The sequence below is a fragment of the Anticarsia gemmatalis genome, chromosome 21 (assembly GCF_050436995.1).
Source record: "Anticarsia gemmatalis isolate Benzon Research Colony breed Stoneville strain chromosome 21, ilAntGemm2 primary, whole genome shotgun sequence".
Lineage (NCBI taxonomy): Eukaryota > Metazoa > Arthropoda > Insecta > Lepidoptera > Erebidae > Anticarsia > Anticarsia gemmatalis.
In genome coordinates, this window is record NC_134765.1 from 4,665,174 (window position 1) to 4,689,518 (window position 24,345).

The 24,345-nt window shown below is 33.6% G+C and overlaps 1 protein-coding gene across 3 annotated transcripts; it reads right to left on the reverse strand.

Moving 5' to 3' along the window:
• Positions 1 to 62: 62 nt before the first annotated feature.
• On the reverse strand, positions 63 to 23,326 carry Tfb1 (transcription factor B1). 3 transcript variants are annotated; one of them, XM_076128916.1, is made up of 12 exons: positions 23,309 to 23,326; positions 21,697 to 21,862; positions 19,712 to 19,913; positions 18,137 to 18,273; positions 17,762 to 17,963; positions 17,396 to 17,501; positions 7,892 to 8,026; positions 7,247 to 7,498; positions 6,783 to 6,881; positions 6,119 to 6,245; positions 5,254 to 5,444; positions 63 to 5,018 (listed from the first exon to the last, which is right to left on the reverse strand). In XM_076128916.1, exons 2-12 carry the CDS (start codon positions 21,848 to 21,850, stop codon positions 4,896 to 4,898), a joined length of 1,728 nt encoding a protein of 575 aa, XP_075985031.1. In that variant the 5' UTR covers positions 21,851 to 21,862; positions 23,309 to 23,326; the 3' UTR covers positions 63 to 4,895. The 3 variants fall into 3 exon arrangements, with proteins under 3 accessions (XP_075985031.1, XP_075985029.1, XP_075985028.1); XM_076128914.1 differs by lacking the exon at positions 23,309 to 23,326 and adding an exon at positions 22,086 to 22,956; XM_076128913.1 differs by lacking the exon at positions 23,309 to 23,326 and having other exon boundaries at positions 21,697 to 22,956.
• Positions 23,327 to 24,345: the final 1,019 nt, after the last annotated feature.

Here is a 24,345-nt window from a genome sequence, read left to right on the forward strand (position 1 = left end):
AGAGTGTATCTTAATAATAATATGCAATCAAGGATTATATAACCAAAATAAAACGACGGTAATACTGAATGATATTTTTGTATTTAAATTAACTGACGAACTAGACATAAAAGAAATTATAATCCGTAACTGTGCACTCGTATTAAAAAGCACGACTTTTTATTATTTTTTAATCATAAGTTAACCTTATGTGATAGTACACAATATTTTTAAAGAGTAGCATTCTATCTTTTGAACGTAAAATAATGTGACTAAAAGTAAATAATTCAAAGAGGAACAACATCGTTATGAAACTATTTTTTATAATTCTTTATACAAAAATGGTCGAAATATTTATCTTTCAGGACTCCTGGAACTAAGCTTTTCCCATTCAAAGAATATTTACATCATTTTCTGTAGTTCACCTTTTACCTTAAGACGAAGACGACCCTAACTTTAAAAATATTGTGCACTATTACCCCAAGATTTTTCGTTACGTATCAAGAAATGATTATAAAAATAAACATTTAGATTAGAATATTGCTTCAGGAACATTTATTGTACCCATTTGTATATAAACATTGTTTTTATACTTACAAAACATAAACTACATTAATAATGTTAATTTCTTACAATATTTATAACAAACGGGCTTATCTTAGGCAGTTGTCCCACCAACAGCGAGTAAACGATTAACTATCGACTATTTTCTCGCTCAAGAAACGTACAATAGATATAAAATTCCGTGTAAATAAAAGAGATGCATATACTAATAGTTGATGACACTGCCGCTTTACTAGTTTTGTTGCTAAGCGACAAGCTGTCAAAAATGGACTCGCCCAACGATTAGAACCACGGAATAATAAAAATGACTGGAAGAATCACTAAGAAAAATATATCAAATAAATTCATACTTTACTGCTCGTTAATAAAGTTTACTTTTGTTTAGTTTTAATGTCTGTTCGAAAAACGGTCTCGAGCGAGACTTACTTTTAGAGCCTTTGTCCCTCTCTAACAGTTGCCACTGTATAATGTTTGTAACTTATGGTGGTAATTTTAAAATTATTACTGAATTTAAATTCGGTAATTGTTGTTTCATAATGTTGTTGTTTCACATAATTTTGGTATAAAAACAATCAAAAGTAGTATTATACCTACATTATTTATTACTCTTGATGCACACAAAGGATAGTTTGTATCTTGAAAATGTTGATCCTTCCAGTTAGTACTAATTCTTCCATGATTAGAATACACGCCGAGAGAGCAACCAGCTGTCATTAAACAACTACGCACTCGTTACTCGTTCATCGTCGGCGGTGGGACAAGTGCCTTAGAGAGATCTACACAGTAATTTAAAAACCAAAAAGAAACAATTTCGAATTACATTTTGACACAAAATAAAAGTCAATTAAAATATTATTGCTGCACTAAATATAAGTTAATAAAGCCATCTTAAATTATTACCATAAATTAATAATCTAGACTGACACTTGCACTATGACGTCACAATAAACATAGACAACGACCTGTCACTGACCTTGAACATGGTATTGCCATGGATAAAAACACATAAAAGTTGCCAGTGTGGCCGAGAAACTTTTATTTTGTATCAAAATGTGTATTAAAAACAAGAGAAAAAAAAACAAATCTAATCATAAGGCGATCACGCCATCCCTAATACTTAAAATATAAAAATTTCGACAACTAAACACTAAACCAACCAATAATGGTAACGAGAAAATTTTGGACTTTCCAACTTACACTAGAATGCGATTATTGTCGCCATTTTAATGAATGATATTTTATTATCTACTCAGTTGAAACATTGAAGAGTATTTGTTGCTATAACAGCGAATAATGTTAGCCGTCAACAGAAGGTAGGTAAACTACTTGCGTTGTGCAGTTCTAAAAAATACAGTTAAAACTGTAGATTTTTGTAATCTGTAATGTTAATATGGTTAGGTTCTTATTTTTTTTTGTTATTCTGATTCTTTCTTAATTGTATGTAATGTTTGAATATGTAATTGAAAAATATTATGAAAAAAGTTGATTTTCCGTGTGTTTTTAAACACTAAAGAGTGTGCACTGGCAAATACTTGACTAATGTTGACATCTAACAATATTTCAGAAAACGCTATATATTATAAGCTTTAAAACTGCACCAAAATTGTCTGTATTTAAAGTAAATTATAGAAAAACTATGGTATCCCGTTCGGTCAAAAAGTATTGAAATTATTTGAGATATTGCATTTGACTACTAAAGTTTAAACGGTAGAAAAACAGTTTTATATGAGAGAGGGTATTTCAAAATTGATGCAGTTTCTTAGCTCTTATTATGTGTATTAACCAACGCGAAGCACTTTGATATGCAGTGACAAAATATAATTAATTAGTACTATCCGTTCAGTTAGATTTGGTTCATCAAAATGCATTTATTTTCTTTTTAAATTATTTATTACGTACACTATAAGGCTTCCTACTCACGGACGATTAGACGCATGACCGGCTGTTAATGAAAAATAATGAAAATATAGTCTTTGTTAATTATAGATCGTTACGAACAAATCGAAGTATTTTTCTAACTCCTTTTTATTAAATTCAAGTATCTTCAATGGTCAATCGTCATTTGTCCAACCGTCGATAAGCAGTTGCAATTTACAAATCTAAAAATGATATTCGGTATTCACAGATTGACTAATTTCATAGCTACGCTAGTAGCCGCGCGATTGGTAAGTCGAAGCAAAAATTTATGGATAATTTAGAATTGCCAGATATGAGCTAATATAAATTCTAGATAAGCTTTTTATAAATTGAACAAATACAAGATTTGTTAAAGAAGTTCACCATTTTATTTTTTAGCCCTTGATAGGTTGCAAGACTCTGTGCGTATCCAATTATGTTTTAATCTACACCCTAACTAACACTTTCACAAATAAGAAACTATTTTGTATTTTTCGTTGCCTCAAAATCTCTTTTATTATGATGCGCGTCTAACAATAACAAGTTATAATAGTCACCACTGCTTCGCTTACCATCCGCGCGAATTCCAAGCGTCAACTACAAAACCAGCTTTTTAAATATACAAACAGACAGGCATATTTACATTTTGTATATTGATGTGACGGGAAAGGAAGTGAACAGTGAAACTAATAAGAAATGTGTATAAAATTCAGTCTTATTTTATTGATATAACTATCGTTAAGGCAGTTTTGTTTAGGATTGTTTGGGAGTATATTTTAATAGAAATATAATGTAAGTAAAATATTATCAGTTGAAAATGTTTTAAGGACTTTTATTTTAAGGAGAACTTGAAAGAAATATAATCGCTATTTGAAAGTAACCAACGCCATCTATTGGCAGCTACTAGAACTAACAAGTGACGCCATGACAGTAGGCCGACTTACTTGCTTCTACTGTCAATTGTAACAACGATATGATTAGCTACAGAAATCAAAATTCAAAATCCTCCTTAGAAAAAAAGTCCCAAAAAACACTTAAAACATATTTATAGGAAGGGATATCCACATTTTCCAGGAAACATAGATCAAGAATACTAACAAACATACATTCATTTCCACATCACATCAACAAATTCATTTATATTGACAACTTGGTCGCTTTATACAAAATACGTGCCGTCAGCAGAACATTTATATTTTATATCAAATGAAAAATATTCAATGAACACTTTTGTAGTATATCTATTTGTAACACAGTAACATTCGATTGCAAAACATTTTGTACGTCACTAAAGGATTAAGACAACTTTAAACAGGACAAATTTCTTGCTAATGGTTGATTAAATTGACTAATGTTGGTAAAAGCAGCTAAGTTTCTCCTAGAAAAGACTGGGAACTAACCGGTCAATCGCCATAGACTGGCCGAACCGGGCGCTTCCAGTTGACCATAGATCATTGCAAACTAAAATGTAATTTCAATAGTAAGCAATTTATGTGGATACCTCATTGAACAAGCCAGCAAAAACTAATTCTTGAGTTATACCAAGACCAATGAAAATTAAACAGATCTGGAATGGACCCAAATTGCTTGCCAAGCCAAATAATGAATCTAATTACCCTTTACTAAATACGTTTTCGGGGTGCTATTGAAATTTATAACACAGAAAATGATAAACGTTTTCATGCTATATGAGTGATTATTATTATAACCAAAGAATGTGCTCTATCTACGTTTGTATCACAGTCCCTAATAAATTATTATCTAACTATTGCTTTTAATAATAATAAAGCGTTTAGATTCGAGTTTTTGTATTTAACTATTTCGTAATACGGGCGTATTTTAAATGCGTATACGTGCACGTATACATGTTCAAAATACGCCTGAAGAGAAAAAGTATGTATGAAGAATGGCCTTATGTGAAGCAGTAAAATGAACCTTAATATTTTGTATTAAGATATTGTTTCTTTTAATCCCATATATTATTATTTAACCATCTACTGCATGATATAATAAGGTAACAGTGATAATAATTTGTATAAATTTTATTTGTGCTTAATTTCATGGCAGTATTTTTGTGCAGTTAATTTTGTAAAACATCTGCATAGAATGAAAACCAATATAAAAAAGAAACCCATTAAGTTTTGTTGTCACGCTTTCACGGTTAAAATGCTCAACTAATTAAGATGAATCTTGATAGCACAATAGCTTATATCATCGCTTAGGACGTAAGCTATGTTTTTTACAAAAATATCCGGTAAGGCTAGCTTTTCTTCAACGCTGACGTCGGTCAAGCGCACAAATAAACACGTTGTTCTATAAGACTCTGCACAGGAAAGCCGTCGTGAGTACCATGCAACAGTGGGGGCGACCGATTCAGCGTAGCAGAAATTAAACCCTTAAAGTTTATATATATTTATTTTAGAATATTCCGCTGACGGCACTTTATAAACTTACTACTACCGCAGTTTGGCCTGTCTCTGTTGCCACACCGCGTATTTAGCGCACGCCGTGTCGATCATCTGGTTCATATGCCGCGTCAGAGATGTCGCTAGCGGCGTTAGATCGCGGAGCATTTTTTCCTGAAAAAGAATGACGGTTTTTGTAGAAATGGAGTCGATATGGGTTATTTTCTAAGAAAATAAGGCTAGAAAGCATTTTGTTGTATAATAGATGGTTTAAAAAATCTGCACATGGTCAAAACTAGTACATAGACACACACTGTATAACATATAATGTACAATTGTTTATTTCCCAAATAAAATAAAATAAAAATAGCATCCAAACAGGTGACCGTTAAGCTCTCGGCCAACTCACCTCAAAAGGTCTTAACTTAACATTTCTAAACCTCAGCAGCGCCTCATAGAACTTCTCTGCCCTAGCGGCGGTGTCCTCCGCCTCTGTGTTAGCGCCCGGCTGAGGGAAGCACCGCCACAACTCTCTCAACAGCTCCCCGCCAGACAGGTAGATACGGTGCAATTCGGATTTCACGTCCACTGGGATTAGTTCTGGAGAAAAATACACATTTTATAAGGAGTTGTTGAAAATGAGAGAGGTGCTTTTCCATCACTAAAGACAAATTTTGAATTCAAACTTAATCAGCGTCTCTAGCATATACCGAAGAACAGCGGCCGAGTGGCTATAGTTCAAGTTGCCGTACAATACTAGCGTATTTTAAGCAAAAGTATTCATTGCTTGGACGTCCGTTAGCCAAGCTACACGCTCAAAAAGGACACCGCATTACTGCCCGCTGCGTGTCTTTTAAGCTTTTGTTGCTAAGTGTAACGTTTTGCAGATTCGATTACTTGAATTTTAGAAGGTTTAGAGTAAGATTGAATTTTGAATGATTTAGTATTTAGTATAAGAGCAGTGATAGCCGAGTGGTATAAGTTGACACCTCCCACGCGAGTGGTCGCAACACACCGATGACTTTTCGAAGTTATGTGTGTATTAGAAATAATTATCACATGCTCCAACGGTGAAGGAAAACATCGTGAGGAAACCTTGCATGCCTAAAATTTGTTTAATACATTTATTGAAGGCATGCAAAGTCCCCAACCCGCACTTGGCCAGCGTGGTGGACTCAAGCCCTAACCCCTCCCTCATTACGGGAGGAGACCCTTGCCCAGCAGTGGGACATTAATGGGTTAAATTTATTATAGTATAGGTATACAGTACTCACGAGCCATGGAGGCGGCGTGGTGGTGTCGCATGAGCGCGCCGCCGGGGCTGAGCTCGCCCAGCGCGCCCACGGCCGCGCCCGCGCTCACCCGCACGGGCCGCTGGCACTGCTGCCCGCTCGACCACGCCTTAGAAGAACACACATTTATATACTAACTTACAGTTTTTTAAGATTTCCTTTCTTACGACGCTGAAACAGCTGGCCTACTACTGGTTCGTAAAAACGAATAGAATAGTGATAAGAACAAACGAAATTTCAGCGAATATTCGTTTTCGTTGATTATAGTAGGGCCTCAGTTGCAAGTTGCGGTTGCTTGTTACATAGCAAACTCTGTAATGCACGGCATCGCCGGTGTCTCATAGAACATTGTGAATATTCGTACGCTTGACTGACGTATGTCAGCGTATGAAGAAAGCAGGCTTAAAAGTTTTATCTTCATCAAACTAAGAACTCGCAGAAATGTGAATCACTTTCATATCAGCATGATTTGCAACGCATCGTCTCTATTGAATAAATAACAGAGTGATTTTTTATACCTACAGACCTATCAGTGAATAGTGTGAATACAGTTACAACTACAGTTTAATTAACGTCGTACATTAGGATATAAAAAAACATGCAATTATAAAAATGGTGTTATGTATTTATTTGCAATTAAACTTACTTGACATATTGACGCCAGCGCCGATAAAGGTGGTGGATTATTCGTTTGTGTGTGTGTATGATGCGTCTGCGACGACGGTCCTAGTAGATATCGTTCTATCTGTTGAAATGAGAACATTTATCAATTAACCATTTATTATCTCACTGCTGGGCTCAGGCTTTAAGAAACAATTATAATGATTGTAACTTTTAAATTACATACATATGTGTATAAACAGTAAACACATACGACGTACACGTGACCGTTGGAATACGTTTATACATACACCTTTGGCAAATATGACGTATACATAGCTATTAGTCTTATTTACAGTCACTTGCAACTTTTTACGTTAATACAATTTTGAGGAATTTCTTTCATGCCAACATTTATTACCGTATTGTGAAATAACTTTAATTTTTCATATTAATGGAATGATTTTTCTAATAACTAGTCCTACATTATCAATAATCGAACCAACTTACTTTAGATAATTTCAACTCCTGCGCATCCTCATTAGTATTCTTATCTTCTAGATCTTCGTAATGAATCTTCTCTAATATTCTTTTCTTCTTGACCGGTGGTTCTGAACTGCTAGAATCTTCTACAGGTCTCTTCTCACTGACCCCATTGGTGTCTTTAACTCCGTTCTCAACAACTTTGTTGTTATTCGTCGTTTTACTACTACTGTTATTGTTATTATTACTAGAATTTGTTTTATGACTAGCTTTGAGCACCTGAAAGTGAAAAAATGGTAAGAAGCGAACTTTTTTAACGGCAACAATAAAGTCTAGATAAAACCAACTTACTTCCGACCCCATTAAAAGTATCAACCTATTCATATTCATATAAACTGAAATCGAATCAGGCCTTTCATATGACATTTTTAAGAAATCGTATTCTGAAAAACTTCCCATTTTGAATATAAATCCTTTAACAGCGAACTCATTTCATTATAAAACAAATTGATGCTTGAATGCTACCAGATGCGCGCATTAATTACGTACAGACAGACAGTGTCATTGTCATTTTATAACAACTGCTACCATTCATGTTTAGAATAAATGTTAAATAACACTGAAACAATATTTTTTATGATTTTGTTATAAAATATCTGCTAATATACAAACCATTATAGAGTGTTGGTTGAACCGCTTGATCATGTTCCTATGTATAGAGGCGTTGTCTCCCCTCTCTTTTTCAGGAGGCGCATCGTCTTCCGACGGCAGAAGAGGTATTGGCTCCGTGAATTGAGGGAGGTCGACCTTAGGACAAGATGATGAGATAATTATTATTAAAAAATTGTTAATAAGATTTTTTTTAAATTCTAGTCCATATTGAAATAAAACTCGGCAGCTAACTGAACAGCATTAAAAAAAACTTTTTAAACAACACGAGTTATTTAGGTTTTTTAAAAATGCTTTTAGTCATTGCCTTAAGTAGGTTTATTCATGATTGGGTCTCTTTATATACAGTTTCGTATATGCGATATTGCAACCCGCTGAATAACGATATGGCATAACGGTATAGTGTATACGCAGCTAAACGAACGTAACGTGTTATATACATAACACTGTAACGTATACGGGACTACAAAGTACCGTATACGCAAAAATGAAACGTATGTATGCGTATACATACGTTACATTTTTGCGTATATCCCAACGTATACGTTTCGTACTGTTTTGCGCGAAGTCCTTAGCGAGTTTTTAAAAAAAACTATTTATTAAAACCCGAAATATATTTATTAAGAGACCCAAAATTACACTACTACACGAACTCAAACCGTTGCACCCGGGAGATGTTAATGGAATTACTGAGTGATGCTAACTGCTAACAACAACTGACTACTGGCCGCGTGGCGGTGATGCTTTTATAATAATTATGTATTGCTTGCACAGCAAAACTTATTAACTAATTTCGGATATAACACGTCCCCCCTTGAAAACGGAGCTTCATCTTAAATAAGAAGAACGCGAAGTTTTAAAAACTAAACAGCGTGCAAGAGCTTGAGTTTTACAATCATATAAACATTAAAGTTATTACTAAGAAATAGAAAACATTAGTTTTATATTAAAATCATAGTGATATATATAAAAGATCACTTTATATAATGAAACTTAAGATAAATCATGAAACAAAATAGAAAAGTAAATTTTACTTCTAGAATATAGATTAGAGATAGTAATTATAAGTAGTTACCTAATAAATGCTTAGGTTGCGATTAGATTTTTCAAAAGGTCTAAATTTTACATTCTTATTCATTTTATTTATTTCAATTTCAGGTAAGCTTTGAATTGACCTTCTGTCAAATCCTTCAGAGTTTTCGGATACATTAGTTAATTCCATAGAGTGATTTATTGAAGTTTCATTACTACTTTTACTATCATTATAACAATGGTTATATATCTGTATACAACAGGATGGGTTAATGCATTTAGCAAAACATTTTTTATATAATTTATATAGTGAGTAAATGACAATTATACCAACTATTACATAAGTTAATGTTGAATAGTAATGACCATATTTAATAATGTGAGATTGATTCTTTACATTATTTATCTGGTTTTCTAAACTGTCTAATTTATGCGAAGCTAATTTAAATGATTCTAAATCTATGTTTGTCAATGAAATAGGAGAAATTTCGTGTAAACTGTCATTTAGTATATTAAATTTGCAACAATCATCTTCTGTTATGTCATAATTGATTGACAATTGACTCGGTAAAATTCTTTTATAAGTATGTGATGGATAGAATTGCAAGGTTTGGAAATACGCAATACAATCATTTTCCAAAGATAACAGGCCAGTGCCTTGCAGAGAATAATCTTTAATATTATGATTACATTTTAATGTTAACTTATTAGGTTTGGATTGGACAAATATGTATTTTCCATTATTTAGTTTTTGCCAAATATTAATGTTACCATAAATAAGCTTATTGTGACAAATATCAGGAAGTGACAAGGTTACTTCCGTTAACAGTTTTGACTCACAGGAAGGATTATTGATCGTTGACAGAATAGAAGGTAAAGGACATATCATATAATTTGTATTGACACTCTTACAACTAGTTATATCATCTAACATTGCGTAGTTTAATCTATCATCAGTTATTGCTATATAGAGTTTAGATGGGTGAATCAATACATATGTTAAAAAGTTATTACCTTCTTGAGGAGTAGGTAACGGTAGGTTTTTGTACACATTGAACCTCATAGGGTTAATCAGAGGAATTTGGATTACAAACATAATCTTATTATTATAATAATACGCAATTAATTGTGACAGATCTATAATATTATGTATATTTTGTAAAGATAAGGTAACAGGAAATTCAACATTCGATTTAAATTGTTTACTATTTGAAAGTTCGTTATATAATTTTGTAGGAGATAGGACATAGGGGTGTAAAATATTTGCCTTTGCAAATAAAATAGAATTTAAAATTGTATCAAGAATATTAGAGATTGACAATAATGATCCTTCTAAGACATTAAATAGGGAATTAATTTTCTCAATATTCATTAAATTAGTATTTGTTTTATGATTTTCAGTAAATATGTAATTAAGTTTTTGTATTTGCTTATCTAATTTAATTTCATTTTCATTTAATTTGTGTATGGAAATATTAAAGTTATTGATGGTGGACTGAACGACGTGTATGTTGTCCTTCATGAGGGAAAATATTTGATTTTCATTTTCTTGACAAGATGTAATAGCTTCATCGTATTTTCTAGCGTCATCTGCGTCTAGAGTACCGAAAAAGAACTTTAATATTTCGCCACCTAATTCGAGTGACCTTTTAGAACGATCATTGAATCTTTCGGAGATAAGGTGAGATAAAGAGTTATACTTAAGAAAATTAGCATTAATTAATATTTCTAAAGGGTCAATCGCATTTTTACAATCTAACGAAATTATAGCTAAATTCTTTGCTTTTTCACAGAAAGCAGATACACTTAAAATAGATTTTTGGATTTTATCTAAATAAGGTTTGATAGGGGCGACTTCGACGTGAGTAATCACATTCCAGAAGTCGTTGTAAAAATATGCAATTGATGACGGGTCAAAGTATATACCCGGACTATGAGAGATATATTCGATGGGGTCAGCCAAAACCAATCTGTAACAATGGCAAATCACGCTGGTTTAATTTCGTTAACATGATATTTGACATGTTTTCTATTTATGCTTAAAGAAACATTGTTTTTACCATGAATTTTTACTATTTTATAGGGACCTTTCCAAATTGGAGATAAGGCTTTCCTTAACCTATGATGATGTTTTAAATAGACCATATCGCCGACTTTGTAAGTTTTAGATGAGGAATTTGTATCATAATATTTCTTTGATGCTTCTTTACTTTTAGTTATATTTTCTAAGGCCCTTTCGCGAGCAAAACGCATCCTGTATTGTAAGGCGCGAATATAGTCGTGATAGGTAGTGCTATCATTTGATTCATATAAACTACTGGGTATGGAAGGTTTGTGGCCAAATAATAACTCAAAGGGAGTATATTCTGTTGTACAATGAGGCGTTGTATTATAGGACAAGATGGCAGTCGCTAAATAGCAATGCCAGTCGTCGTGATTTTCGTTTACGAACGACTTTAGATACTCCTTGAGAGTGGCGTGGCTCCTTTCTAGAGCGCCATTAGTTTGAGGGTGATACGGGGTTGAAAATAGATTTTTAATTTTAAGAATTTCTGTTAATTGTTTGAAGAGATCGGAGGTAAAACAGGTACCTTGATCAGTAAGAATCATTTTTGGAAAACCGAATAGAGAAAAGAAATGAATTAGATTTCGTGCTACTTCGTCAGTCGAACATGTTATCATAGGATAAGCGGAAGAAAACTTGGTCAAATCGTCCTGAAGCGTTAGTATATACCTGAATTTTTGAAGGCCAGCTTCGGGCAGAGTACCGACAATGTCGAGAGCTAATCTCTCAAACGGTTTGGTACTGGAGGAGGTAATGACCATTGGTGCTTTGTTTGAAGAGCGCATAGGTTTGTTTATTTGACATAGCCTACAATCTTTTACAAATCGTTCAATATCTGAACGCATAGATTTCCAGTAATAGGATGCTTTTATCCTATTGTACATCCTTTTTACGCCTGGGTGACCAGCAATAGTGGTACCATGATTTTCTTTTAAAATATTCGGGACCTCAGCGGGAGTAGGATATATGATTTTATTTTTATAGATATGCACTTTAATTTGAGTGCCATGGAAAATATACGATATCATATTATAAATTTTAACATACACTAATTTTGTAAAAGGCTCTGAAAAATCGGATATAGCTAATTCTCTTTCATAATTTTCGTTAGAAATAATTTTGTTCCGTAATTCCATAAGTAATTTATATATTATTTTATAACTTGTTTCGTCGTAATGATGTATTTTAGTATAAAGAAAATAAAGCGTTCTATTATTAGAATCTACAGTGTGAACGGTTTCAAGTTCACGTTCACGAGCGCGTAACTCGTCAGCATTTTCTACAAGTGATAACAACTGCTCACAATGTGGCATAGAGTAATCAAGGTCCAGAGACATCGGGCATGCTATACATTTTTGTTTGGCTAAATGAAGGGATTGACTATGCTCTTCTATGACAGTATCGTTGTTTGATGCGGTTTTTAAAAATTGCTTTTTGAAGTATTGTTCATAAGTTGATTTATTTAAATTTGAGTTAGAAGTTAAGGCGTTTACGGGATATCTAGATAAAGTATCGACATTAGAATTTAGTCTACCTTGTTTATAGACGATTTCGTAATTATATTCCTCTAGTTTAAGTCGCCATCGTATAAGACGACTACCTGGATCTTTGACATTGAACAACCAAACTAAAGGTCTGTGATCCGTAACGATTTTGAATTGGTAGCCATATAAATAGGGGCGGAACGTTTTCACACCGAAAAGAATAGCTAGAAGTTCTTTTTCCGTTGTGGAATAGTTTCCTTCTGCTTTGTTCAAGGTCCTTGACGCATAGGCTATCGGTTTATCCTTGCCGATTTCACCTTGGGAAAGAATGGCTCCAATGGCATAATTAGATGCGTCAGTGGTAAGAATGAATGGCTTTGAATAATCAGGATATTGTAACAAAGGTGCTGAGACTAATTTATTTTTTAACGTTTGGAAAGCAAGTTCTTGTTCTTGCGTCCAATGGAAATTAACGTCCTTCTTTAAAAGAGAAGTAAGAGGTTTAGTAATCTTTGAAAAGTTTTCGATAAATCTGCGGTAGTATCCGACTAAGCCTAGAAATGATTTTATATCCTTGGCGTTTTTGGGAGATGGAAGACCTTCGATGGCTTTTATTTTGTCGGGATTAGGCGAGACACCTTTATCAGTGATTACGTGACCGAGATAAGTCACTTCTCGGCGTAAGAACTCGCACTTGTCTGGTTGTAGTTTTAAATTATGTTGCCGAAATCTTTCAAGGACAAATTTTAGCTTATCGAGGTGACTAGGAAGATCTGGAGAGTACAAAATGCAATCATCTAAGTAGACGTAACAGTGTAATCCTTGAAGACCAGATAGTACTGTATTCATAAGACGCTGAAAGGTGCTAGGGGCATTTTTAAGCCCAAAAGGCATTCTGTTGAACTCATAGTGACCAGATGTTTCATTTGTGCCAACAATTGTGAATCCTGTTTTTGCTGCGTCAGCAGGATTTAATAAAATTTGGTGAAATCCACTTACAAGGTCTAAGGTTGTAAAATATTTAGAATGCCCTAATTGGTCAAGAATATCTGTTATCAGAGGTATAGGATAAATTTCGGACACCGTGACATCATTAAGACGACGATAATCTATGACGATACGCCATTTACGTTTACCTGAGGCATCTGCCTTCTTTGGGACCACCCATACAGGGGCACTCCATGGTGATTGAGAGGGGCGTATGATATTTTGTTTCAGCATTTTAGTTATTTGATTGTCCACTTCTTCCTTGTGGCATTCCGGGAAGCGGTAAGATTTTACGTGAATTGGAGCGGCATTTCCCGTATTTATAGAATGATCGATAGTGCTTGTATAGGTGAGGGGTTCACCTTCGAGATGGAAAATATCTGTGAATTGAGAACAACAGTCTAACAAAGCTGCTTTTTCTTCAGGATTTAAGTGAGAGGTTCGTATTTGATTTAGAACTAGATTTTGTCTATCAGTAAGAGAAGGAGAAGTTTTATTTACAGTTTCGGTATTTGAAATTGGCAGACACTCTGTGAGGCTATTATCCACAGGTGTGAGATTAACGGAATAATTATTAACTTCAATTTCAGATTCAGTTGTATTTAGAATTGAAACATTTACTCTACGATTTGGCTTTAAGGTGACAACACAATTCGCGACATATACTCCTTCAGATATTTTATGATCAAGAACTAAGGCTTCTTTAAGAAGAGGTAACTCATCTGCACTGTTTGACACTCCACATTCGATTACAGCTTCGGAACGAGCAGGGATTTTATAAATTGGCAGTTTGAAACGTAAAGGTAAAGTATGATTTTGCATTATTAAACATTGCTTATCATAATCTATGACAGCTTTAAGATAACCTAGACAATCAGTACCGATTATGCCATCATATTCAAGATGAACATTATTAACAACATGAAACTTATAAGAAAACACGTCTGAAGATAAATAGAATTGCATTTGAAAAGTACCTAATGTTTGGCAATATGTACCGCTATCATTGATTCCTTTAAGTCTCACTATTTCTGGAGATAGATTAGGTTTTTGATAAAGACTTTCTTCTTTTACTAAAGAAACGCTAGATCCGGTGTCGATTAGTAGAACGAGTGACCGGTTAGTATGCTTAGTTAATAAGAAAACATGCGGAAGTGTTACCTTTTTATTAAACGAACTCGTTTCGTAAACTGGTATATTATTTTGATAAGATTTGGGACATTTTAAGGACTGGGACAAATCATCCGACGGAAAAGAGGTAAGTTTGCCTGCTGAATTATCATCATTTTCCTTACAAGGTAAGTCGTTTGTGTAGTACTTAAGAGAGTTATTATAAGATTTAGATTTATCATAAGATTTAGTATTATCATAAGATTTAGAATTATCGTAAGATTTAGTATAGGATTTAAGATAATCATAAGATGTAGTATAAGATTTAGTATCATTATAAGATTTAGTATAAGATTTAGGATTATCATATGATTTTGTATAAGATTTAGGATTATCATACGATTTAGTATAAGATTTAGGATTATCATACGATTTAGTATAAGATTTAGGATTATCATACGATTTAGTAAAAGATTTAGGATTATCATATGATTTTGTATAAGATTTAGGATTATCATACGATTTAGTATAAGATTTAGGATTATCATATGATTTTGTATAAGATTTAGGATTATCATACGATTTAGTATAAGATTTAGGATTATCATACGATTTAGTATAAGATTTAGGATTATCATACGATTTAGTAAAAGATTTAGGATTATCATATGATTTTGTATAAGATTTAGAAATAATTGTGTCATTTTTGAATCCTATGGATTCCGATCGACACGCATTCGGAATCCGATTTAGTTTAAAGGTTCGGGAATTAATGTTTCATTAACGCTTGAATGGTTCATGGCCGTATCATTCGTATGGCAAAAATTTACATTTGCGTTGCCTCTATGTACATCACTACTCTGTGCATGAGTATTATTACGGTGTTGATTATTGTACTGCCGCTTGCGACACTCGGTTATCAAATGACCGGGTCTTTTGCAATATGCGCAACTTTTACGTGGGAAATTATTAGGAATTTGTGACGATTGAATTTGCATGGGAAAACGATTTTGATTTGAAAGATTTGAATTAGAAAAATTTGTATTATAAGATTTTACATTTTTGTTCTTATTTCGATAGCATTCTGAAGACAAGTGACCTTGTTTGTTACACGTCGAACATGTCTTCGGTGATTTAGAAGAGAGTTTGGTAGCGTTAAATAATTTTTCTTCTTCAATAGCATGTGTGACCGCCTCGTTTAGCGTTTTAGGGTTACGACATCGAACTATATGCGAAAAACTCGGATTTAGACCCATAAGGAAGGTATTGAGTGCTAAATCTTCAATACCGGCGACTCTACCGACTAATTCGTCCTTTTTATCACATGAGAAATGCACATCTGCTAACAACCGCGTAAGACATGATTCTATTCTCAAGGAAAATTGCGTGACTGTCTCCGACGGCAAGTTTTGTTTGCAATTTTGTAAGTCGGACAAAAGATGTGATGAATGTTTCTTCTCACTAAAGTTCTGTTTTAAGAAATCCTTGAGTTCTGACCACTTACTAAAAGTTTTTAAAGAACATGCTACTTGTGCCTTACCTTCCAATTGGGAAATAATAAATTTACATAAGATAGTTTGTTGTTCAACGGAGGCAAGTGAAATGGCATTGTCACAGTTTGTAAGAAAAGCGGGGAGCGTTTCCCTTTTACCATCATATGGTTTAATAAATTTGGTAAGGAAATTAAGAGTTATAGCATTGGACATTTTTGTAGGATTTTTATTTTCCTTTTCAGATTTTACTGAAAGTTCGGAATCCGTCATTGATAATCAACAATAATAATAATAGGTATATGTTTAGATAACCTTGAGATTTAGTAGATATAAATTTCTAATATAATAATTAGATTATAAGATTTAGATATACAGATTATTTGTTGTTACACGGCTAATTTAAAATAAAGTCTTATAATAAGATTTTCTTTTCAGGGTTGCAGAACGATGCACAAATTATTTCGAATACTTTTATCACAAAATTTCACTGCACACACAACACAGAAAGTTAAGACTTACGTTGATGATGATTTCGTGTTCCAGATGAAGGCGAAGAGGATCAGGTGAGTTAGCTGCATCATGGGAACTGGCAACAGTTGAAGACGTTGACAACACGGAGCTGCTCTACACCCAGAGGGTTTTATAGGCTCAGTAGAATTTGAGTATAAAAAATTCAGATTGAAGACGTAGGTAATTGGTCTCGATTGCTGCGGCGCCGGCTCACGCTTACTAGCGGAGGCTGAAGGTCGACTGCAGTCTAGTCAAGGTCAAGACTAGAATTTGGTTGACGGGCTAGCGCTGGCTCACGCTACAAAGCGGAGGCTGACAGTCGGCTAAGGGGTGTACTTGCGTGTCTGATGCGGGCTCACGCTGCGTGGGGCGGAGACTTATCGTCGATCTGACGTGATGCGGGCTCACGCTGCAAGAGCTGAGGCTTACCGTCGACCTTGCGCTGCTAGTACACACTCACTAAGAACTGTCCGAATGCTGTGGTCTGAACACGGGTCCAGAAAGCCAACAGCATCCCACTTCTGACACCAAATGTTTTGCGCGAAGTCCTTAGCGAGTTTTTAAAAAAAACTATTTATTAAAACCCGAAATATATTTATTAAGAGACCCAAAATTACACTACTACACGAACTCAAACCGTTGCACCCGGGAGATGTTAATGGAATTACTGAGTGATGCTAACTGCTAACAACAACTGACTACTGGCCGCGTGGCGGTGATGCTTTTATAATAATTATGTATTGCTTGCACAGCAAAACTTATTAACTAATTTCGGATATAACAGTACACAACACTATTGTAAAGGTAATTGTAAAATGATACTTACAGTGAGATCTAAGGTGGTGTGTTTCATAGCCGACGCGATCGCTTGGTCGTCCATTTTGGCACATTCACCGAACAAGTCTTTACTAGATGATGAGGCTATGCGATCTCTGAAAATAAAATAACAATTAGTTATCATTATCAACCTTTTAGCCTTACTGACATATGGTAAGTTAGCTACATAATGTATGTAGTTATTTTTTTAATAATATTATCGTTTTCGGTAACCAGTCTTCAATAAAAGATTCGTCAAGGGATTACTTAAAGCCAAAAAAATGTAGTTATCAAAGAATGAAGCAACGTTATATTACTTAACCTCTACTTGTAGCCAAAAAGCTGCAATTTTTAGCGACAGTAAAATTAAACTTACCTATGGAAATAATGAGATTGAAAAAACTTGGTCCAAAATTCCGCTTCTGTCATTTTATTGGGAACATAGTCTACGTGTTTCTTTCTAACAGCTGGGTACGTTTTAAATATGGCGTCTATAATGTCTTGTGTTAGGTTGTATTTGAGGCCGTTGCACCCGTCCGTCTGAGGTTGAATGTCGGCTAGGAAAGCTCCGGACACACCTGAAAGATTAGGAAGTATGTTGTATTTTCGAGGGTAAAAAAAAAGATTTGGTTAAAAATTAACCGATTACTGTGTTGTTGCACTAGAATAACAACACGTTAACGACATTACAATTGTTTTTATTTGAAAAATCTTTATAATTTCGTAATAAAAGACAATTTAAATAACATACCAGCTTCTTGCTTAATATTATTAGATTCAGTATAATGTTTCAGTGTTGGTGTATTCCAGTATTCTTCACTGTTGATCACCTTTGATATCACCAGGTCTTCATACAAATGTTTCAGTGTTGGATGTAGGGATAATAACCTGAGGAAGAAAAGAAATCAACAGTCAATCTATACTAATATTATAAAGCTGAAGAGTTTGTTTGTTTGAACGCGCTTATCTCGAGAACTACTGGTCCGATTTGAATAAAATATTTTAGTATTAGATAGTCCATTTATCGAAGAAGGCTTTAGACTATATAACATCACGCTACGGCCATTTAGAGCGGAGTAGCAACGAAAAATGTTACAAAAACGGGGAAAATTATGACCCATTCTCTCTTATGTGACGCAAGCGAAGTTGCGCGGATCGGCTAGTGTTAAATAACAATAGAAGGTTTGCTTTTTCATTCTTTTGTAAATTGTTTTTACTTCTTGAAGTCCTACAAAGTAGGGCTTTTGTCAAATGTTTTATGTAAGCTTCAATGAAGAATGAAGAAAGGCTGAAGAATCAAATGAAACTTTTTAATTGCTTTTGAGATTACATAATAAATCTCAAACAACATTTGTACTGTATTTAGGATTTTAATGAGTTTCATAAAGTAAGAAACAAAGGATTTTTGTTGCTCAAAACCTGAGAAAAATATTATAAAAAAATTACACACAAGCATAACCTGATGAGTCTACTAGTTTTTCATAAATTAAATGAGAGTTTCACAGTTTATAAACATCCATACATTTCCATGTAAAATAAACATATTTGTTTTACATTTTTTCTCTTACAATGTCAGTAAAGGTTATTTCATTCCATCTATAAATAGCCTCAGTTCACAGTTTAGATATTCTCATGTCTTTCTGGATTTGGCACAATAACAAAACGGTTTTGTAAATATTCCTGGGTTTTGTTTACTTTAGTAGTAAATAAATGCTAGTTTAATCTCTCTACATTCCTACAAATGGCAGATAGACTATAGTAATTGCAGAATACATGTGAGATTTAGCCAAAAAAATGCTGTTTTTATAGAAAGCAAACAATATTTTCTGATGTATACTTGGTTTATAGACCACATAAAGGTTAAGAGAATTAATCTATTGAGCTTTAGCTTATTGCCATATAGGTACCAGCCACATTACCAAATTCCAGACTATTACTACAATAGTAGTAAAATAGCATATTCCGACCTGGAATCGAACCCCTGACCTTGATTTAGCAATTGGATAAACCACAGTACTACTACAAAATAATGAGGCGCCCATAGCCAGTTGCGCTCACCGGTCGGTAAACGATCTGTGGGTTAAGCTACCTTTGGCGCGGTCATACCATAGATGGGTGACCGCATAGTGGTATTTGAACTGGTTTCCGTGCTTCGGAGGACACGTAAAAAGTCGGTCCCGGTTGTTATCTACTACGATAACAGTCGTTAAGCCACGTCAAAGGCCTTCGGGCGGCTTGAACAACTTTGAGACTAGGTTGACCACTAACCATACGATGAAGAAGAAGAACTACAAAATCCTATTACAGAACACAGAAAAAAAATTACTTGGATTTCATTTCCAGCTCTCCATCAATCTGTCTCTTAAATTTGGGCAGTAGGTCTTGGAGGAGCAACTTGACTTGATCCCGGTCCTTAGACTGAGCCTCCGCTCCACCGGGGTTAACGAAGTGAAACGTAGAACATGTACCATCGTGCAGCACCACTTGCAGCTGGATCTTTGGTTTACCCGCTGGAGATATTTTTTGTGCTGGAATAAATAAAAAGGTGTATTAGAATATCTACTCTATCACTTTAAAAAATGAGCCCATATGCATGATAAATGTTGAAAACGTCTTTTCAAAAGGTGCATTTACAATTTATTCAGGCTAATGCATGTTAGCATGTACGGCCTGTATAAAATAATCACAGTTGCAAACATGGGGGTTGAGCACTTGTCATATGAATGGGCTCTATGAATATTAGAATATTTTGTTTATTATATCAAAATGCCGAAATTTTAAAAATACATGATCTGGTTGTTTGCTATAAATGTATATGTATTTATTGTTTTTATTATAAATAATTTACTTTTGTGTTCCCAATCCTGATAATCACAGAAAATGTACTATCTGGTACAGTATTACCTAGACACCAACTTTGTTTACAGGGGCATTGCACAACCATATGCAATATTTACATTGTAAATAACTAATGTAAAACTGAAGTAATGGCTGCTACTCTAACAGTTATCATAATACATTCATAAAATCAATAAGAAAGGTGGCTAATATCATAGCATTCAAAAGGCGGTTATTTATATCAATATTGCAATAAAATATAAAATAAACCTTAAGTTATGTACTTATGGTCTGTTTTTGTTTACTCTAAGAAACTGTGTTTGAGAACAAAGTGAATACTATGCACAGTGCACCTTTATTAGTATAATGATAATCTTATATTGACATAGATAAGCAGATTTTACTGTACAATATGTGATTTAAAACACATTCAGTTATGTTTAAGTATAATGGAACTTAATACTAGATACCTATGATGACATTCCTAACAGAATACAGGCAGCAAGCAACTACTGAAAGTGGGAATCTGTAGAAGACCAGTCACCATTATAGGTCACCTAAAATTTTGGTCATATATGATGTTCGAAATATTCTTAAATATGTGATGGATCTTAAATATGTGACAATTAATAAAGAAATATCTATCAAATTGTTTCTTTTTTTACATTAACTATGATCATAATTTTTTTAAAGAAAAAAAAATATCAGTATGCAACATAGCATTGTTTTTCTATAAAAAGTGAAATGAAACTAGTTTTATGAGTTCAACCTTTCACCAAATATTAAGAAATAACAAACAAGAGGTTCAGACAAACCAGTTTCTTTACTCATTATATGTCAATAAGTATTGAAAAAAACTATAGCTGTTTATAAATAAAAAAAATCTAGTATTAAATTTTTTTATAGAACTATATTTGCCAAAATACTAATAGCACTTAAATAAATTAAATTGTTTAGTTTAGGGGTAAAAGTTTATTTTTACAGGCCTACCCTTTCTACTTATAAGGGCATTATATCTCATATTCTAAAAATCTATCACACTAGTCTTCATAAAGAAATTGAGTGAACAGTGTGTATTGGGAATTACCTACCAAAATCACTTGATAAAACATAATAATAAGGTTCCTTTGTTCTTAGTTTGTATCAAGCCATTCAAATAGTCTATTACAGACTCTTGCAAGCAATTAATTTGTAATAAAACCTACTACTGCTAGTGCACATTCTAAGTGCAGAAACTGCTCGCATAAAAAAAAAAAACTTTAGACTAAGATGAATGACACTGAGGTATGATTAAAAAGCAATGGTTTATAGACAGCAACACCATTTAATGATGTAAGTTCAGACATCGAAGCATGGATTAAGAATAAGATTGCTTTTTCTATTGCTGCGGAAGATTTTTAATGAATATGTTGAAAGTGTTTCCATTTGTGTAAGTTATGAAGAGAGTTACGGTTCTAAAGGAAAAATACTTACTTTTAATATCAGCGTATTTGTGTGAAACAGCCACAGTATCTCTATTTTCCAACATCCATGCTAACCTTTGGTTCATAACATACAAAGTTCCATCACCCTTCTTGTACCTCACGTGGGCCACGCTGAGCAAAACGTCTTCAGAAGACGTAGTCATCTTCAATCTTCTCTATACAACCACAAATATTAACAGTTTTAACATGAAAAAGTTATAAAACGTTAAAACTCTAGTGCCCAAACTCTTCCTATCTCTACGCGAATATGTAAACTCCGTATAATTGGTTATTCGTGGTGGCATATGGGATTTTCATAAATAATTTATTGAGATTATCATGTGTTCCTGAATATTAACTCTTATTTTGAGTATAAAAACGAAGAATGGAGAATGTTACCTAATTTAGATTTTTAGCACTCCATATTCTCGTTTAAAAATAAAAAATACTGGTGAAAGAATTACTTCGATACGTCAATTAGTTTTCGATTTATAAGTAAAACTAGTTGTAACCGCACGACGCTAGCTCTCGGTGACGGTGTGACGTCACTCTACACTTGCTCAGTCCGGATCACACAGTCCGCTTGCGGTCGCGCGCTCGGTGCGTTGAAATTATTCCTAAATACTTTTAAAAATGTCCAATTTAAATACTAGGAAATCATATGTTGCGCCTAAATGTAATTTAATTTTATGTAGGTAAGTACATAAGTAATAATAAATAACTTCATCTTATAATGAAACAATTTCTAACCGGATTGATCCCGAGTTTATTGATTTTACTGTGGCAGGAAAAATGTAAAATCAATAAGTACGCGATTATTTCGGTTAAAAATTGTTTCATTATAATATGCAGTGATCGTAAATATCTAACATATTACTTATACGTATAATATACTAGAAGCCGCCCGCGATTTCGTCCGCATGGTAACCGTTCCCGCGTAAATCCCGATCCTTCGGGAACTCCGGGATAAAAAAAGTAACAAACATCCATACATACTTACATACTTATGTACATACATACGTACATACATAAGTACATACATACATACATACATACACACATACGTACATACATGCATATATACATACATACGTACGTACATACACACATACGTACATACATACATACATACATACATATGTACATTTTCACAAACTTTTACATTTATAATATTAAGTAGGATTTCGGAGGCAGCAAAACCTCTATTTGTTTCACAAATAATTCGCAACCATTATTCTATTTATTTTAGGTAGATTATCCGATTGCCCTTTTTCAAATCCTTTATCCATTTTATTAATCGAATAGTATTTACTATTTGATTAATATAATACGATTAATATAATATAAGTTATTTTATACATAAGCGGACGAAAACACAACAAAATACTACGCAAACAATAACGATGGGCGACTTAATACTAAGCGGGACGCGGCCGGCGCGGCGCGGTAATGTAGTATGACGTCACAGCCGCTCACGCGGCTGTTAGCGGGACTCGATATTTTTCGAAACTTTGAATGCTTATAAAATCAAAACTATTTGGTATTTTTGACTCAAACAAAAACTAGTTTATATGTATACACACAGGCTATACTGTGTCAAAATTTAAAGCGATTTGGCATACCTAGTAACATTCTCCATTGTGAAATTCTATCTACAAAAAGCATATCACAGTCCGTCGACCATTAGCGGATTTGACAAACTGTCAGGGTTTTTTTTTACAAGAACACCGAAAACGATGATACAGCCTCTTCAATATGAACACACCACGTGTTTACATAATTTAGTTTAAAATCGTGTGTAAGTATATTTTCAAATGTATAATACCTACCTATATTATTTAAAGGCTTATAGAGAAAAGAATATTAATTGCTGTTACATTTAGCTATTCCATAAAGGAGATCGTTAGTATTATAGCTTTTAGTTAAACCAGGCCGGCCCGCACTGTGCTTCTTAGTCGAGTTATATGGATTAGATGATTTAAAAAAATATATAGGCTAATGATTAAAAATTACTCAATCATCGATTCATCACAAATTAATCAATTCATCAAAGTTACGTTAAAAGTCACGGTAAGTGACTTTTAACGTAACTTTGGTGAATTAATTTGTCACATTCGAATAAGTGTTCGATTATCCAAATTATAAAATTATGTGAATGATTTTGGTCACTATGTGTAATCAACACTTTTATTTTGTTTTGTAGTCGAGTCGAATGCCGAGTATGAATAATCGACTAGTCATACCAGTACAGCTATGAAAAATATAAAACGGCCCGAATTTGCAAGACATTTATTATTAAGTGATGAAAGTATTGTAATACCTATAGCAGACACCCCATTTATTTCTATTTGAGGCAATACAAAAAGAAAAAGAATACACTCCTCTCTACGATATGTCAAATTATTCGGTACTCAAGTTCTCCCGGTTAAAATTATAATGTTATCTGAATTTGTATTCTGATATCACAAGGATACTTGAATTGAGCACACTCAACTCATATCTCGATATTTTTTAACTTAGGCAATTAGTGTCTCATATTAATATCTAAATTCTAAAATATGGTTCTAACAGCAGTGTATAGTGTCCTAGATTTTCAGTAGGTACTAACTTATATCCTTGAAGACACACTAAGTTTAATATAAATATGTTAAAAATAAGA

What these genes read in the sequence shown, in the direction of transcription:
- Tfb1 (XM_076128916.1), bottom strand. Translation starts at nt 21,850, where the DNA reads ATGACTACGTCTTCTGAAGACGTTTTGCTCAGCGTGGCCCACGTGAGG. An exon ending in TAATATTAAGCAAGAAGCTG is followed by an intron (nt 17,964 to 18,136) that starts GTATGTTATTTA and finishes CTAATCTTTCAG; the next exon opens with GTGTGTCCGGAGCTTTCCTA. An exon ending in CGCTGGCGTCAATATGTCAA is followed by an intron (nt 6,246 to 6,782) that starts GTAAGTTTAATT and finishes TGTTCTTCTAAG; the next exon opens with GCGTGGTCGAGCGGGCAGCA.